Genomic DNA, 18,248 nt, shown 5'->3' on the forward strand with positions numbered 1-18,248 from the left:
GAGATATGGGGGTTCTGGAGACGGTCTCTTTTGCTTTAAAAACCATAAAATGAACACGTTAAAAGCTTTTTCTTCGTTTCTCCACTGTCCACCTGCATTGAGAAATGTCAAAGGCAACTGCCTAATCATGGGACTCCTGGGAAGGACCCTTTTGTTGTGCTATTTCTCAGCTAGCCAGACAACTCCTGCAGTTTCCCTTTGGGCAATTTTATTTTAAGGAGGCTGAGGGTTGGTGGTAGAGGAGCAAACAGGAAGACCACTGTCTTAAATAGTTATCTCGGCTTAATAACCCCATAGTGAGGCTAATCATTCATTAAGTAGCAAAGCCTCACAATAAACCCTTGTATTTACATTAACACCTACTATTTACCAAGCGCTATATCCATCTTTATCAAGACTGATAACTGAGCCAACTCCACGCTTTGAAAATAATTCATTGTTTACATCTTGTTTCTCAAGACTGGAAAAGGGTTTCTGTTGAACTCTCAGTTGTTTCCACAGTAGCTTCTTGCAAGGAACAGGGCCAGATTGAATGGCGGTGCGCCTCCCTTCCCCCAAAGCATGCAAAATTAGGAAAAGGATTCCCTGGGGAATCAAGAAGCCAGCCACAGGGCCCAGGTCTCGCTGCTGCTTTCGGGCATTCACCACTGAATTCTCCCATCGCACGGTGGGAAGGAAGCCTCACAGCGAGGACTCATAAGCAGGTACAGGACTGACACGTTTTCGTGGGCGACACTGCGCAGCCCGGGAGGCCTTGTGCTCCGACTGAAACGACAGGCCCTGTGCCAGCCTTTCACAGCCCTGCGAGGTAACAGAAGGGGCCGAGGGCCGGCAGTGCTGGGGAGCCGGCCAGAGGGCGGGAGACCCGGCGCTCACGATCCACTTTATCGCTTGATCAAACTTTGACATTTCGGATTTCCGAACACCCCAGCCCAAAATACACGAAAATAAGCAAATCCTCTCCAATTAAGAAGTCTTCTCCAGCCACGCCTCTGCCCCGGCCCCACTCACCCTCGCGTTATTCTTTCTAAGGCAACTGAAAGATCACCCGGGCAGGGCTCCCCCCGTGCCGCTGGGCGCGCGCGGCCGGCGCAGCCCGTTTCAGCACCAGGCTCGGGGACAGACGCCATCAGGCAGGAGGGGGCCGAACCCTCGCCAGGGCGTCTCCCGCCGCCGCCAGGACTGCCCGGAGGCGGGGGTCCGGGGTGCTGCGACATCCTGAGAGCGCCCTCAGGCTCCGGCACCTGAGGCACCATCGGCCTCACAAAACCACCCCCGGCCAGTCTAGCCCTTCCCCTGCGGTCCTCTTCAACGCGGGCCGTCCCTGCCCGGGGACAGCGGGCGTTCGAGACCTGCAGACGCGGAGGCGGTCCCCGGGGAGCCCGACCGAGAGGTCCGGAGCCCGCGGCCACCGCGGGGGCCCCTCGGCGCTCGGGCTGCCTGGCCCAGGTCGCGCTCGGGCTGGCCGAGGGCTGGGCGGAGGGTAGTGGGTTCGAGGGGCGGCTCACCCGCTGGCGCCGGCCGGAGGACCCCAGGGGTCGGCCTCGCGGGCTCCCACTGACGGCGGCGGGACGACACGCGCGCCGACCCGCGTCTCCAGGTGCAGACACTTTCCCGCACGCGGTGCCCTTTTGCTCGCGGCCCCGCCCGCTCCCCACAGGCACTCGGGGCCCGACCCGCCGGCGGGGCGCCCACTTACCCGGAGCGGGGCGCGCGGGCTTTGTCTCCGACGTGGTGCTCGTGGGGGGCGGCCAGACCGCGCGGCAGCGCTCCCGGCGGGCCGGGCTGGGCCGGGCTGGGGCGGGCGCGGCGGGGCTCCGGGGGCTCCGGGGGCTCCGCCTCGGCGCTCACGGGCTCGCGGGGCAAAGGCGCGCCCCGCCCCCGGGGTCTCCGGGCCGCGTCAGCAGCTCCGCCCGGGCAGGGGAAGGACGACGAGGGGCTGGGGGCGGGGGAGCCGGGGGAGCCGCGGGAGCCGCCCAGACCCGAAGTACTCGGGGCGTTCGCAGCCCCCGGCGCGGGGCTCCCAGAGCGGGTGCGGGCCCGGCGCTGAGCGGAGCGCGCAACCCCGCGCCTCCCCGCCCCGCGCCGCCCTCCTCCCACGTTGGTCGCGCCCACTCGGCGCCAGGGTCTCGCCCGCCGCTCGGGAGGGGCCGGGAAATCCCGCCCGCCGCCGCCGACGTCACTGCTGCGTCACGGGGGCTCCCGCGCCAGGGCTCCGCGCCCGCCCCGCGCCCCCCGCCCCGCGCCCCGCGCCCCCCGCGGGCCCGACCCTCCGCCTGGAGCGCCCGCGTCGCCCCGGGGCTGGGGGGGCGGGGGGGGTCTGGGGCTCGGGAGGCTCCTGTGCGGGGGGACCCCCCGCCCCCCGCGCGCCCCGGGAGGGCCCGACCCTCCGCCTGGAGCGCCCGCGTCGCCCCGGGGCTGGGGGGGTTGGGGGCGGGGCTGCGGGGGGCGGGGGGTCCCCCGCGCAGGAGCCTCCCGCGGCCTCCTCCGTGCCTGGGGCTAGTTCCGGGGAGCAGGCGGCCGGGCGCGGCCAGTTTGCATCCGTCCGCGAAGACTACGCAGGACGCCTCCTTGTCCCCCCACCCGAGGGCAGCGAGCCGGGAGGCGCTCAGTGCCCGGGAAGGTTCGCGAGGGCCGCGTGCATCTCGGGGCGCAGCGCCCCCCCCGCCCCGGGCCCCGAGCGCGGGCGCGCAGCCGCCTGCCCCCAGCCCGCCCCGGGAAGGCGGGAACGAGCCCGGCTGCTCGCGGACAGCGGGGGCCCCTCCGCGGGGCGTCCTCGCTGCCCCTCGGGTCCCCCGGACGGCGAAACCCCGTGGCGGGCCTAGTCCTCCGCCTTCGGGGAAACAGCGTCGCTGCCGTCCGCGTTGCGAGTGTCGTGAGAACGCAGGACCCCGAGGAGAGCGGGGCCGCCAGGCACCTCGAGCGGCGCTGGGTCCTCCACGGAAACCGGGTGGAGCCACGGCCGACCGCGAGGGAACACACCTCCCGGGGCCCCGCCCGCCTCCCCGGCGGCCTCCCCGGCGGCCCTGACCCGACGGCCACCTGCGTCCCGGGTCTCTGACCCCCGCTGACCTGACGGCCGCCCAGACCGACCGACGTGCAGCTGGGCGGACCCCGAGTCTGACAGCGCGAATGCAGGGTGCAGAGGTGCCCACCCGGGCCAGACAACGTCACACACAGATTTTGTTTTTTTCCACAGTTTGCAAGTGCCCACTGAAGGCACAGAATTAAATCATGAAGGAATGACCAGGGGCCATAAGTACACCTACAGCCCTAACTCCTTTTCAAAAGTGATGCACTTAAAATTCAACAAATCCAAAATTGGACTCATTATTTCTACCCCCACATTGACTTCTCCTGTGTTTCTTGCCTCAACAGCACCTCCTGCTCCTCCTCCCCACAGGTGGTTGGCAAAATCCTCATTTCTCGTCATCCAAACCCCCATCTCAAGCAAGCCCAAGTAATCAGTTGTAAGGAAAGTCACTACACTTCCAGGTACCCCTCTTCCTTATTTTATCCTTCTAATTTATTACACTCTCTATCAAGGCGGGTTTGTAATTCATTTTAAAGACAAAAAAGAGACTCTGAGCCAGTGGTTCTGGAGTGGATCCCAAGGCCAACAGAATCAGCATTACCTAGGAACTTGTTAGAAATGCAAGTTATCAGAACCCATCCCAGCCCTTCTGAATTATGGGGCGCAGCAAACTGTTTTATGCCTTCCGGGGATTTCTGATTCTGTCCATCCCTGTTTTTCACCCAAGACTGCTAGGACTCGGACATTCATCTTCCTTCCTTTGTCCCTGGTAATCGTCCTTGTTTTCAACTCTTTATCCGGTTATCAATGTGACCACTGCAGATTTCTTAGACTGGTGTTTGCCTTGGGTATCTTTTCCCATCCTTTAATTTTACCCTATGTCTTTATTCTTAAAGTGGGATTCTCTATTCTTGAAGACAACACAGAGTTGGATCTCGTTTTTGTTTTTGGCTTTTTTTTTTTTTTTTAAGGATTTTATTTATTTATTTACAGAGAGAGAGAGAGCACACACAAGTAGGGGGAGCTGCAGAGGCAGAGGGAGAGGCAGACTCCCCAGCTGAGCGGGGAACCAGATGTGGGACTCAATCTCAGGACCCTGAGATCATGACCTGAACCAAAGGCAGATGCTTAACCCGACTGAGCCCCCCAGGTACCCCTGGATCTTATCTTTTAATTCAGCCAGGCAAGCGGTACCTTTTACTTGGGAGTTTTTAGGTCATCTACTTCTTATGTAATTATCATACGGTTGGGTTTAAATCTACAATTTTGTTGTTTGTTTTCTGTTTGTCTTCCTTCTTACTCTTCATTTCTTTTTACCTGCCTTCTTTTGAATTAACTAAGTATATTTTAGTATTCCATTTTATTTCAAGTATTGGCATATATCCTCCCTCCTTCTCCCTCTCCCTCTCTCCCTCTCTCTCTCTCTCTCTCTCTCTCTCTCATAATTTAGGGTTTATAAGAAGCATCTTAAACTTATCACAGTCTACCTTCAAATAACATTATACTACTTATTTTCTATAAGATTTTTACAGCAGCATGTTTCCTTTACTCTTCTTCCAGCCTTTGATTTTTGTCATATTTTCCTTTTACGTATATAATAAACCTCGCAACACATTATTATTTTTGCCTTAAGTTGTCAATTTTCTTATTTTGAAATGATTTTTTTTTATTATTTATGATAGTCACAGAGAGAGAGAGAGAGGCAGAGACACAGGCAGAGGGAGAAGCAGGCTCCATGCACCGGGAGCCCGATGTGGATCGCGCCCTGGGCCAAAGGCAGGCGCCAAACCGCTGCGCCACCCAGGGATCCCCTGAAATGATTTTTTAAAAAGTCTTTTATATTTACCATTTCTGATGCTCTTCATGTGAAGTTTCCAATTTTTATATGATTATCATTTTCTCCTACCTGAAGAACATCTTTTGACCTCTCTTATAGATCTGCTGGTGATGAATTATCTCAGCTTTTGTTTGTCTGAAAGTCTTTATATTGCCTTCACTTTTGAGGGATCTTTTTCTAGTTTGACAATTTGAAGCAGTTGAAAGATGTCAAGCATTAAAAAAAAAAAAAAAGATGTCAAGCATTGTGCTTTCATAGTTTCCCATAAGAGATCTGCAGTATTATTACCCTTGTTTCTTGGAATGTAATAAATATTTTTCTATCTGCTTATATGATTTTCCCTTTATTGTTGCTTTTCCCAGTATGAGTATGAGGTGGTTTGGTGTGGTCTTCTTTATGTTTATCCTGCTTGGTATTCATTGCATTTCTTGGATCTGTACATTTATAATTTTTAAAAAAGATTTAATTAATTTATTTGACAGAGAGGGAGCAGCAGGCAGAGGGAGAGGGAGAAGCCGGCTCCTACTGAGCAGGGAGGGCGAAATGGGGCTAGATCCCAGGACCCTGAGATTGTGACCTGATCCGAAGGCAGATGCCCAGCTGATTGAACCACACAGGCACTCTCATGTACATTTATAATTTTTAACAAATTTGGGAAATTTCCACCCACTGTTTATTTAAATATTTTTTTCTGGCCCCCTTCTTCCTTGTCTCCTTCTAGGACTCCAATCACAGTACTGATAGACCATTTGGTACTGTGCCACAAGTTACTGAAGCTCTGTTTATTTAAAAAAAACCTTTATTCTCTATTTTAGTTTGGACAGTTTCTGCTGCTATGTCATCAAGTTCACTGGTCCTTTCTCCTGAAGTGCTGAGCCAAATTTTTGTTTCATAATTCAGACATAAAGAAAACTGTGTATGATCTCATTTATATGGGGAATCTAAAAGAACCCTACAAACTTAGACACAAAGAGATGATATTTGTGGCTATAGAGGCAGGGGGCAGGGGTGAAGTGAAGTTGGAAGAGGGGGGATCAAAAGGTATAAACCTGCAATTTTAAGATAGTACTAGAGATGTAATATATGGTGACTATACAACACTGCTGTGTGATAGAGGAAAGTTGTTAGACTAAATCCTAAGAGTTCTCATCAAGGAAAAATAATTTTCTTTTTTTGTCTTTTCTTTTTATTGTATATATGTGAGATGGTGGGTGCTAATGAAACATACTGTGCTAATCACTTCACAATACATCAAATGATTATGCTGTACACCCTAAACTGATGCAGTAATTAGTATATGTCAATTACAGCTCAATAAAACCGGAAAACATAAAATGGTAAAATCTAAAACAAATTTCTTTTTTTAAAAAAATATTTTATTTATTTATTCATGACAGACACAGAGAGAGAGGAAGAGACATAGGCAGAAGGGGAAACAGGCTCCCTGTGGAGAGCCTGAATGTGGGACTCGATCCTGGTACCCCAGGATCATGCCCTGAGCCAAAGGCAAGATGCTCAACGTGTTGAGCCCAGGTGTCCCTAAAACAAATTTCATGTCAGATATTGTCTGTCTCTAGAAGTTCCATGTAGTTTTTAATCTTACATTTTCCTCATTTGATTCCTTTTTCTTTAAATCCTTGAGCGTTTTGAACATATTTTTGATAGCTATTTAATATGTTTTTATGGGAGGGGTACCTGGGTAGCTCAGTTGGTTAGGTATTGATTCTTGATCTCAGAGTTGTGAGTTCAAGCCCTGCATGGGGTTCCATGCTGGGCATGGGGCCTACCTTAAATAAATAAAAATAAATAAATAAGCAAATAAGCAAGCTTTATGGAAATTGCATCATTTCCTTTCTTTTTTGATATATTCCTATCAGATGAGCTTTCTCCTATTTTGGGTCACATTTTCCTATTTCTTGGCATATTTAGTAGTTTTTAAATTGGATGTTAGACATTGTACATGTATGGTGTTGCATGCCTAGATTTTGTTATCTTTAAAAAGTAGGCTTTTTTTTTTTTCTTTTTCTGGTAGCCAGCTAGGTTACTTATGGATGAGTTTGATTCTTTACATAGTTATTTTAAAGATTTTGAACCTTTATTCTAGGACTCTTCTGAGGTCTTATTTGTATGGATTTATATTCAGTGAACTCTTCCCTTCTGACCAGTTAGAACTCAAATGTATCCCAACCCTCTGTGAGCTCTGGAAAGTGTTCAGCTTTGTTGCTTCCTGGACAGTCTTTGCTCAGAGCTTTTATCCTCTTCACATGTGACTTATGACTCAGCCAGAGTCTGTCTCCAGGGGTTCACAAATGGGAACCTGGTTCTCTTTGTCTGGGCAGCAACATTCTTTGGGCACTCTGTGCCACAAACTCCAGTTTCTCTGCCTCCTCAAATACTGATTTCTGTGTCCTCATCTTGGCAAGACTTCTTTCTGGGCCCTTCTTAGGATCCTCGGCTGGTAAGTGCCCTCAGGCAGGATACTCAGGAGGCAGTGTCAGGATCCACTTACTTTGCAGCCTCTTTCCCTGAGATCACAGTCCTGTGCTATTTTCCACTCCCTGAAAACTAGTGTTTCTTGTATTATTTCCAGTTTCCTGTTGTTTACAAGGACAGGGTGAATCTGATCCCATTTTTCCAAAGTGCATGGAAGCAGAAGATTCTTAGCCTGTTGTTTGAATTCATTTCCCCATCCCTATCCTTGTGTGACTGCCTCCATTTCCTGCTCTCCAACAGCACTAGCTGCCTTCTACCCTGGGGCAAATCTAGTAAGTTTCTCTTTTCTTCAAGATTTGGCTAAATCATTACTATCTTTGGGGAGCCTGACCTGACTGCTCCCCCCACTCCCTATTTTTGTCATTCTGATAAGCAAAAGTGACTGTTATAAAATTTACTTAATTATATCACAATCCTTCTTTCCTTTCCTTCCTTCCTTTCTAAATACCTTTCCACCATTCTATGTGTTCTTTGAGAGCAGATCTTATAGATCTTTGTGTCTGGTATATTTTAGAGGCTCAAACGATGTTAAATGAGATCCCATGTTCAATGGGACATCAAGAAAAAACATGTATTTATTAATTTGCTTGATTTTAAATATTTTTAGGGGTTTGGCAGACAATTTGGTGTAGGCAAAGGCAATTGAGGAGGAAGACTATAAAAGCCTTAGCTTTGGAACATTATTCCTGAAAAAAAGTTTGTAAGGATCAACTGATGGGTTGATAATTAAAAATGGCAATGTATTGTCTCATATGGAGAAAATATAAGGATTACTGGATTGAAAGACTGCTTGCTTCAGGCACAATTCATCCCTAAGTAATAGTCAAATTTTTGGTCTTAAATAGGGGTCTTCATGAGCTTTTTTTTTTTTTTTTTTTTTTTTGGTAGATCTATAAGAACCTATTGTAATCCCCAAATGTCTATGTATATACAACTCTGTCATTCTTATCCTATTTTAATCTTTAAAATAGGATAAGAATTATCCTGAAATAAACATAGAATAACTGTGATCTATTAAGACCATGGACAAGAAAGGAGGTAAGGGACTCTTTGGGGGAAGTCAAATAAGTTTACTCCAAGACAAGGAGCTTCTTAGCAAAGAAGAAATTTGAGGAAAGTGTGAAAGTGAAGATAAACCATGTGTGGGCTTCCTATTCTGTGGCAGACATTATCCAAAGATAAGGAAAGGCAACCCAGGACTTGAGTTGGGAAGTTTTCTTAAAGACAAGCAAAGAAACAAACAAATGGCATACTGTCTGTCCAGCTGTCTACTAACCCATCCCCTTGGTGTCCACATTATCCCCCCCATCTCCCGATCCCTCCCTCCCTCCCTCCCTCCATCCATGCATTCATCAATTCTTCCTTCTTTTCCAGTATCCACCTATTCTACCCCATTTCAATAATACTGTAAATTGCTCAGAACATTTTCTTCTTATGGAATTATCTGCAGAATCACAATTTTTTCTATCACCTTGTAATTGTACTTTGTTTTCGACTAAAACAGTTATCAAATATTTTATTTATCAGATTCAGCTTTGAATGACTTTTGGTTGTTTATAGGAGAAAGATCTCCCAACATTGGGTATCTGCCAAATAATCAATTGTAATAACTGAAAGAAATCCAAAATGCAGGAAAACACGGCAGGAAGTAAAGCAATGGGGAGTGGCTCATGTAGTGAGCACCAATATCAAGCACATGTATCTATGAGGCTGGCTTTGCAAATGATTCCTGCTCTGAGGGCCAAGGAACATGTTTGTATATAAATACGCACATGGTAGAAAGGACTAGGAGCACACATGAGTAGGTTTTACTTTTATTTATAATAAAATACTATTATATAAAATATTATCTAGAAAACACATAATGAAATTACTTAATTAGCTTTTGGTGTTTAGGTCATATCAACAAGTATGAAAATTATAGCTTGATTTTTCTTAAAAGCTCAGAAAAGATAGCTTTTATTCTTGATGTTTGAACCTGGATTCCAAGGATTTTTATTTTTATTTATTTATTTTTTAAAGGATTTTATTTATTTATTCATGAGAGACAGAGAGAGAGAGGCAGAGACACAGGCAGAGGGAGAAGCAGGCTCCATGCAGGGAGCTCAATGTGGGACTTGATCCTGGGACTCCAGGATCATGCCCTGAGCCTAAGGTAGATGCTTAACTGCTGAGCCACCCAGGCATCCCTCCAAGGATTTTTAAAGCTCTTTCAACAAAATTAAAATCTGGGAATGAAAGAATGGCTTTTTTTTTTTTTAAGATTTATTTATTTATTTGAGAGACAGCACAAATAGGGGAGGACCAGAGGGAGAGACTCTCAAGCAGACTCCTTGCTGAGTGCAGAGCCCAACACAGGGCTTGATCTCATGACCTATGAGATCATCACCTGAGCCAAACTTATTTGTTGGGTGCTTAACCAACGGAACCACCTAGGCACCCTGAGAATGGCTTATTGCTATCAGCCCTCAGAAGTCGTGGTAAGACAAGTTTAAATCACTTTGGAAATGAGCCAAACTTTGTCACAAAATCTTTTCTATACTCATCTCTCATTAGCTTTGTTCATGAGAGGAGAAACAAGCTCAGCACTAGAGTGAGAATATTATAGCCTGGCCTCAGATAACCATCTAGTCGTTTTGACCTCTAAGGACACATTGCATTGTTTAATTTCTCTCAAATAGCTGAGTTGCAACCCAGTGTCCCCAAAATGGCAGGATATATTTTTCTGTTCAGGTCATATAACACACAATAAAATTAGTGGCATCTCTTTCCCAACTCATTGGACATTCAAGTGTATACATTTTGTTTTGGCAAATATAGTTGCTTTTTAAACTGTGAAGTTTAAATTGAACATATCTGGGGGAATGTGAACATAAAATGTGTAATGTGATACTCAGTGTGATACTCCAAAATACCAGTGTGTGCTGAACCTAAAACCTCTTTTACTTGCCTTTGACCTCAGTTTTGACTTGTTATTTCAAATGGCTATCTACTCTGATCGACCTAACTACTAATGCTTTTCAGTTGTTTTTCTTAAAGATTTTAAGCCAGTAAAATTTTGAGGTGCTTTGGCATTATAGTATATGGAGTGTTATCCTGAAAAGGGGAGCATATTTAAAAATAATAGGGTCGTCTAAGAAATAGGACAGATTGGGAAGAAATGGGTATATGCTGCCCCCAATTTGTGACAAGTAGGGAATAGCTGAGGGTAATCAGTGAAGTAAAGGTAACGTGAATAATCCGAGAAATCCACAATAGTTTCAATCTCCCACTGTTAGGTAATTGAGTTTCTTTCCTCCCTACTCACTTTTCTAAATATTGACCATGTAGCTCTTTAATTTTTGGCACTTTACTTATAGTGTATCTTGGTGTGGATCCCTTTGGATTCTTTTTTTGGAACTCTCCTATGGGCTTTCCAGATCTGGTGTCTGTTCCTTCCCCAGGTCAGGGAAGTTTCAGCCATTATTTCTTCAAATAAGTCTTCTGCCTCCCCTCTCTCTCTCTTCTCTATAATATGAACATTGGTCTTTTTGATGTTGTCCTATATGCCACCGAACTTATCTTTTTTTTTTCCCCGCTCTCATTGTGTGAGTTCCACTGTCCTATCTTCGAATTCACTGATCCTTTCTTGTTCTTCATCTAGTATCTGCTGTTGAACCCCTTTATTGTATTTTTCAGTTCAGTTATTGCATTCTCCAGCACTGTGATTTCTATTTGGTACTTCCTTATATTTTCCTTCTCTTTGTTAAAATTCTCACTTTATTCATGCCTTGTTCTCCCGACCTTGGTGAGCAGCTTTATGACCATGATTTTATATTCTTTGTCAGGTAAACCACTCATTTCCTTAAGGTATTTTTCTGAGATTTTATCTTATTCTTTCTTTTTTTTTATCTTATTCTTTCATTTGGAACATATTCCTCTGCCTCTTCATTTTTCTTGACTTTCTATGTTGGTTTCTATGCATTAAATAAAACAGCCACCACTCTGTCTTGAAGGAATGGCTTCCTGTAGATGAACCTTATTATTCAACCCTGCCTTAGCTCTTAGTTGTCTCTTGAACCTTTGTGATTATCCAAGTGACTTACTGGTTCTTAGTGGCCTCCAATAGTTTAGGGTGTGCCAAGACCAGTCAGTGTTCCTAAGAGACTATCTCAGTCAGCTCCTAGATTCAAGCTCATTGGAAGCTATACCTTGGGCAGTAACTTTAACCTACACAAATATACTCCTTTAATGGGGAGACCAGAAGATGATCTGGAAGATTTCTGTTTGCTCCTTCTGCCCTGAGCTCTGATGTGTTAGTGAGTTAAGAAGTGTGTGTTTGTTAATGTCTCATTGAACCCATGAACACCCATTGGCACCCAGGGCCAGCCTGTTAAATAATATGTCCTTTGGGAAGCAGCCACAAAAACCAGCATGCCAGATATGTACCTAAGCTTCTTTCTTGGAAATGGCACCCTGGGGAAGGGCAGAGGGACAGCATGAAGATGGTGCCTGCTGCTCTCCCTGGTCTCTAGAGAGGATTGCAGCTGACCCCTAGATGTGTTTAATTAGAAACCCCCCATGCCTCCCCAACTACCTCCCTCCAACAGCTATGAAGATAAGCTAATAGACCCTTCTCAGGGAGAGACTGGAGTTTATACCTGCTGCCTCTGTGCTATACCCTGAGTGGGTAGCTGTTTAAGAACTAGTTCTCTATTTGTTACAGTCCTGTGAGAGCCATGAACAGAAGCCACCAGAGCCTGGTGATCAGGGAGTGTCCCCTTGGTGGCACTGTAAAAACTGGGGCCCCAGACATGTGCACAACCTCCTTTCTGAGACATACTTGGAGCGAGGCAGAGGGAGAGTACCAAGATGGTACTTACCAGCCTCCACAGTCTTTGAGAAGTATTTCAGTGGCCTCTCGATGTGTGTTGTATTAAACGCCTGCCCTTCAGGCTGAAATTGTTTAAGATAAACAACAGGCCTCTTTCACAGAAAGACTGGTTGGATTTCAGTCAGTTGCCTCTATACCATGCCCCAGCAGTTTAGCCATGATGAGTCCACAAGATCTGTTTCTCAGTTTGCTGTAACCTTGTGTTCTTGTGGATATAAGCCCCATTGTCGTTCAAAGCTAGGTATTTTGGGGTCTCTTCTCTCAGATGCACATCTTAAAAGTTAGGCACCAGGTGTGGCATTCAAATCCTTTACTTCTCAAGGAGAAGCTCAAGGTTGTGAATTCTCTATTTGTGGGTTGTCACATTAAGAGTGTGGTTTATGGTGACATTGTGTCTCAGCCTCTCCTACCCTTTTTGAAGGTTTTTTTTTTTAAATTTTTATTTATTTATGATAGTCACACACACAGAGAGAGAGAGAGGCAGAGACACAGGCAGAAGGAGAAGCAGGCTCCATGCACCGGGAGCCCGACACGGGCCTCGATCCCGGGTCTCCAGGATCGCGCCCTGGGCCAAAGGCAGGCGCCAAACCGCTGCGCCACCCAGGGATCCCCTCTCCTACCCTTTTTGACATGTTATTTCCCCCCCCACCAAGATGTATGAGTTGCTCAGCTAGTTTTTGGATTTCTTCCACAGGGCATTTTCCTTCAGTGTAACTGTGGGAGGAGGGGAGTTCAGGATCCTCCTACCTCACCACCCTGAACAGGAATGCCCTGTAGTTCTTTCTTTGATCCGAAACATTAAGTCATCCAAAACCCTGAGAAGCAGATCATCAGTATGAGCTCTGAAAGGCTAGAATTTCCCTACTCTTCTCTTACCTTCCCCCATCACCTAGCCTTGGGCTTGTGTATAACTGGCATTCAATGAGTGTAGTTGAAAAAGGTGATTTGAGATTTTCAGGTAAGAGGGGACATTTAGGTTGGCAGGGTTCCACTGCTGGATGCTACTCTTGAGTTTTTTTGGGGGCAGACACCTAGAAACAGCTGTGCTCTACTCTCAAGAACCCTTAAAATACCTCAGATGCAAGACAGAATAAAGGAATAATTCTGGGTTCTTGAGCTGCTATTTGTTGAGGTTCACAACCACTTTGCAATCCCTGCCAGAGAAGCTGAGGAGTGTAGAGGATGCTCGTTCCTTCTTTGGGCCTTTATTCATTGATATTCCTGCCTTGGGCACTTGTAAATGTATTGTCTGGAACATGTCTGCTCCCATCTTTAGCTGTCAAATTTCTATTCATCCATTTGGTTTGAACAAAAATTTCACTTTCTCAAGAGGTTTTCCCAGATCTTCTTGATCTGAATTGAATTCTTCCTGTTATATTCTCTCAGAGGACCCTCTACCTTAACAGCACTTAACTGTATTTTATAACTGTACACATTGTATGCTACTGATAGCATGTTCCTCTTTCCAGTCTGTAACCTCCAGGAGTGCGGGAAACAACTGTACCCTCAGCACCTTGTACAGTGTCAGTACACAGTGGGGGCTTATTATGGATCTGCTGTTGGGGGTGGGAAGGGCAGATGTTTTTTCTTTAAAAAGTGTGGTTTAGGGGATCCCTGGGTGGTGCAGCGGTTTAGCGCCTGCCTTTGGCCCAGGGCACAATCCTGGAGACCCGGGATCAAATCCCACGTCAGGCTCCTGGTGCATGGAGCCTGCTTCTCCCTCTGCCTGTGTCTCTGCCTCTCTCTCTCTCTCTCCCTCTCTGTGTGACTATCATAAGTAAATAAAAATTTTGAAAAAAAAAGTGTGGTTTATCACTTGACGGGATGAGCACTGGGTGTTATTCTGTATGTTGGTAAATTGAACACCAAAAAAAATAAATTTATTATTTTAAAAAATAATAATAGTAATTTCACCATTTTGGCTTTTGGGAGTATGTTGAAAAAAATCAAATAACATATTTTGTTCAAAAGACAAAAAAAAGTGTGGTTTGACTTTGGCACTAAACTCTAAGGTATTAAATAACAGATTGAAATAAAGGGTATTAAAATAAAGGATTGAAGTAAAATTTTTCATAAAAAATTACACCTCATAAAAGGGCACCTGGGTGGTTCAGTCAGTTAATTGTCTGCCTTCAGATCAGGTCATGATCCTGGGGTCCTGGGATCAAGCCCTGCATTGGGCTCCCTGCTCAGCGAGGAGACAGTTTATCCCTCTGCCCCTCCCCGACTTGTGCTCTCTCTCTCTTTTAAATAAATACATAAAATCTTTAAAAAATATATAATTAAAAAATGAAAGTTATCTTTTCTTAGTGACATCAATGTATAGGGGAGCTAAAGAGAGAACCTGTATAGGTTACAAAGCAAAAAAGCCACCAATCTGAGCTCTGGTCATAATATTTAAATTGTATAAAGAATAGGTCTTTAAATCTATTTTTATGAAATTTATTCCCAATATGAAGTGGCAGTGTATACAAAGATAACAGAGCTTGTGATATTTTACAGAAATGTTTACTACGACATGCACATTATGAAGTGTTTCAAACATATACATATTAAGTTTCATGCTGAATAAATAATCCCCCCAAATTAATTTTTATTTTTACATAAAAATATAATATTGCACTCTTAACAAGACCAGTTATTTTGCATATTTTTTTCTTTAAATAAGTGATGGAATTCAGCCTTAAAAAAACAAAGAGGACTGAGTGGCAACCCTATTCTAACAGGGGACTAATTCAAAGTTCTTAGTAGAAAAAAAAGCCAGACAGTAGCTGCAATTTTTTTTTTTTTAAACAAAGCAAATCACTTCAACGTGAATAGGAATAATCTCATCTCTGCACCTATCTGGACCTCAGAGTTTGGACCTGGTCTGTGCAAACCATGATCTAAAAAGCAGCCTGTGAGGTGTTCTTATGGATGCATGCCCCGGCAGGCTACAAGCACATGTGGCCACTCTTCTCTTGTACATATCTCGACAGCAGAGACATCGGAATTGAATTTTATACAGTTTTTAAGCAGAATGTTTTAGAAAGTCTGGAAGTTACAAAAGGAGTTCTGTAAACACCATATGAATTGAATTTCCATAACAAACACGCAAGTTATTCTTAGGCAGGAATACATATTTTTATCCCATGGTAACACATTACTGAGCTTATTTTACAGTGTTTTCAAAGCCAATGAAGCAGCACCCCAAGTAAAAATAGAGCTGTAATATCATGGTAGAGATAGACTATGCCGAGATTTTTAGGAATTTTGTCTTTTTGGTGTGCAAGTTTTCTGTGGCATATACTTAGATTTTCTGTTGTTCCTAGAATTCTCAGGCAGCATAGATTAGTAGAAACAGAGCAGACACTGTTTCCTATAAGAATTATTCTGCATCCTGTTGGAAACAAAGTAAGCTGTAATTCTCTTGTGGGAGAAAACTCTCTCTGCACATAAGATTAAATGCCTTATCTAGAATGTATTCGTAATATCTGCACCATCTTTCTGCATAGTGGAGGCTTTCTATTGCAAACTGCTAAGTATTCATTGCCCTGTAAATGGCAGATAGTAAAATAATGGTCATTGTGTTTAAATCTTAGTGATTCAACTAAGTAAGGATATTCAATATCTAGTGTTATAGATTTTAAGCAGGATTTTTACGAAGAAACAGAATGTGTCTGAAATCAAATGTGTGTTTGTGGCTATCAAAAAATTCTGGTTCCTCTTTGAGCTAAGAAGGCAACTGGAAAAAAAATGCCTAATGTTGAGATTCATTAGTAATTTTAGTATTCATATATTCCATAAAATGTTTGGTGCAGAGGCACCTACTAAATAATCTACTTCTCAAAGAAAGCACTTTGCAAGTTCTAACTTTTTATTCTTTACTTTTTCTTTTGTGTGTGTGTGGGGAGGGTAGATTATCTTGGCATAAAACTTTTTAAATATAATTTTTAGAGTATTTTATATAAACAATTAGCTACCCAATTTAAATTCTACTGGGTCTTTTTGGAATAATAGAAAAAGGAGACACTTTAATCCTTTCTTTAGAATACCCTTGTGTGTAAAAACTTTGAGAATACGATTTTAATTTATCATGTAAAACTTATACCTTGTTGGTTAGAACATACACAGCCCTCTAGATTATCAATAAATTAGAACAAAATTGTTCTCTCAGGACCTTGTGAGGCTGCAGAATGTTGTGCAGATGAAGAGAGCTGATCGTTTTTTGGATGATATTTTGGTCATCCATTTCTTCAAGTTCAACCTTCTAAAACTGGGTGAGGTCAACAAATCTAGTTTGGAGCTAAAGTGCTTTGGAGAAGTGATGTCCTCTCTCATTCATCCAGCTGCATAGCTGCTAAGGAAGGAATAGAACATTGGCTGTTTCAAGCGCTGCTGATCCTTCCGGCACCAGGCAATCACGGTCCCATCACTATTTGCTGTGTACAGATGGTGGCCATCACAGGAAAATGTAAGGCTGTCAAAAGAAATTCCATGCGTACATTATCTCTTAAAATTGCATTAGCATATTGGTGATCATACAGAAATTAATATTAAGGAAGCTAAGATCTCTTTATCGGAGTAGAGAGACCAACAAAATGACTGCTTACAACCCACTGGTTTCCAATGTAATTCTTTTTTTTAAGATTTTATTTATTTATTCATGAGAGACACACAGAGAGAGGCAGAGACATAGGCAGAGGGAGAAGCAGGCTCAGTGTGGGACTTGATCCCAGGATGGAAGGATCACGCTCTGAGCCAAAGGCAGACACTCAACCACTGAGCCACCCAAGCATCCCTCCAGTATTAATTCTAATATAGTTTAGTTGCTCTGCTGGCAACTCTGTGAAGCTCATTCTAACTGGGTAATGCAGAATAAAATCAAGATCAAAGAGATCCGCACATTCTGTTCCTTCTTTGCATATTTTCTCTTACTGCCTTGTGTATACTCTATTACTTAAACAACAAATACTTGAGTATAGGAAAGTTAGATAATATAACAGTGCTACATTTTCTCTATATAGAAATAAATGATGATTAGAGGGAGATATTTTATTTCCCTGAAATAGGATAAGGTAAAAATGTAACATTAATAATTAATTTAAGTTCATTAAAATTTATTTCAGTGCATTGAAAACAATTTAATAAAATATAATTTGAATCACTTACTTCCACTTCCAATTGATTTTTAAAGTCAAATTTGTTTGTTTAAAGCACCCTCCTGTAGCTATCAATCACCATTATTGTATTTTTAAAAAGGAAGAAAAGAAAATATAGTTTCTACAATTTAAAAGCTTCTTTGGGCCCTTTCTCAGGATGCCTTTCTATTAGACTTGGAGCTTCTGACTCTGATATTAAGCTCTACAAAGACATGGACTGTGTTTCTTCTTGCAAAAGGTCCTGGTCAACCTGGTATTTGATAAATGGTCAGGTGTTTAGGACTCTCATCACATTGTTCACAGTCTGTGTACTTTAATATCTCTCTAACAAAAATAGAGTCACAGAGTATATTATAAAGAATCCAGGGGTATTTACCTTACAATTGGCTTATTTGATTTAGGAAATGTGATTTCCCGCACAGGCTTTAGGTCCCATGTACTCCATAACCTAGACAGGGAAAAAGTCATCATCTAATTACACAAACTGAAATTTCCTTCGCTAAAAAAACCGCTATATATGTTTATTCGTTAAAAATCATCTGGAAGGAAACATAATAAACAATTAACAGTAGTTACTTCTGGGAAGTTTGCAGCGGGTAGATTTGGGAGTAAGAAAACTTGGTAAATTTTCATATTGTTCATCTTTTATAAAATTAATAGACAATATATAATTTTTTTTTAAGATTTTATTTATTTATTCATGAGAGACAGAGAGAGAGAGAGGCACAGACACAGGCAGAGGGAGAAGCAGGCTCCATGCAGGGAGCCTGATGTGGGACTCGATCCCAGGACTCCAGGATCATGCCCTCAGCCAAAGGCAGACGCCCAACCACTGAGCCACCCAGGCATCCCGACAATACACAATTTCAA

General features: G+C 44.0%; 2 protein-coding genes across 6 annotated transcripts in view; both read right to left on the bottom strand.

Annotated features, from left to right (window-relative positions):
• The window catches only part of GNG4 (G protein subunit gamma 4), a 79,070-nt gene extending 76,991 nt beyond the window's left edge, over positions 1–2,079 (bottom strand). For both annotated transcript variants that reach the window (XM_055308816.1, XM_055308814.1), the window contains exon 1: positions 1,700–2,079. The gene's annotated coding sequence lies outside the window, so the exon portion shown is untranslated. The remainder of the gene's footprint in view (positions 1–1,699) is intronic.
• Positions 2,080–14,663: 12,584 nt separating this feature from the next.
• LYST (lysosomal trafficking regulator) overlaps positions 14,664–18,248 on the bottom strand; it is a 175,718-nt gene continuing 172,133 nt past the window's right edge. For all 4 annotated transcript variants that reach the window (XM_055308713.1, XM_055308716.1, XM_055308715.1 and 1 more), the window contains exons 52-53: positions 17,755–17,826; positions 14,664–16,696 (exon numbers count right to left, since the gene is read on the bottom strand). In XM_055308713.1, coding sequence (XP_055164688.1) covers positions 16,558–16,696; positions 17,755–17,826 — 211 coding nt within the window. In that variant the 3' untranslated portion in view covers positions 14,664–16,557. The remainder of the gene's footprint in view (positions 16,697–17,754; positions 17,827–18,248) is intronic.

The sequence above is a fragment of the Nyctereutes procyonoides genome, unplaced genomic scaffold (assembly GCF_905146905.1).
Source record: "Nyctereutes procyonoides isolate TBG_1078 unplaced genomic scaffold, NYPRO_anot_genome, whole genome shotgun sequence".
Lineage (NCBI taxonomy): Eukaryota > Metazoa > Chordata > Mammalia > Carnivora > Canidae > Nyctereutes > Nyctereutes procyonoides.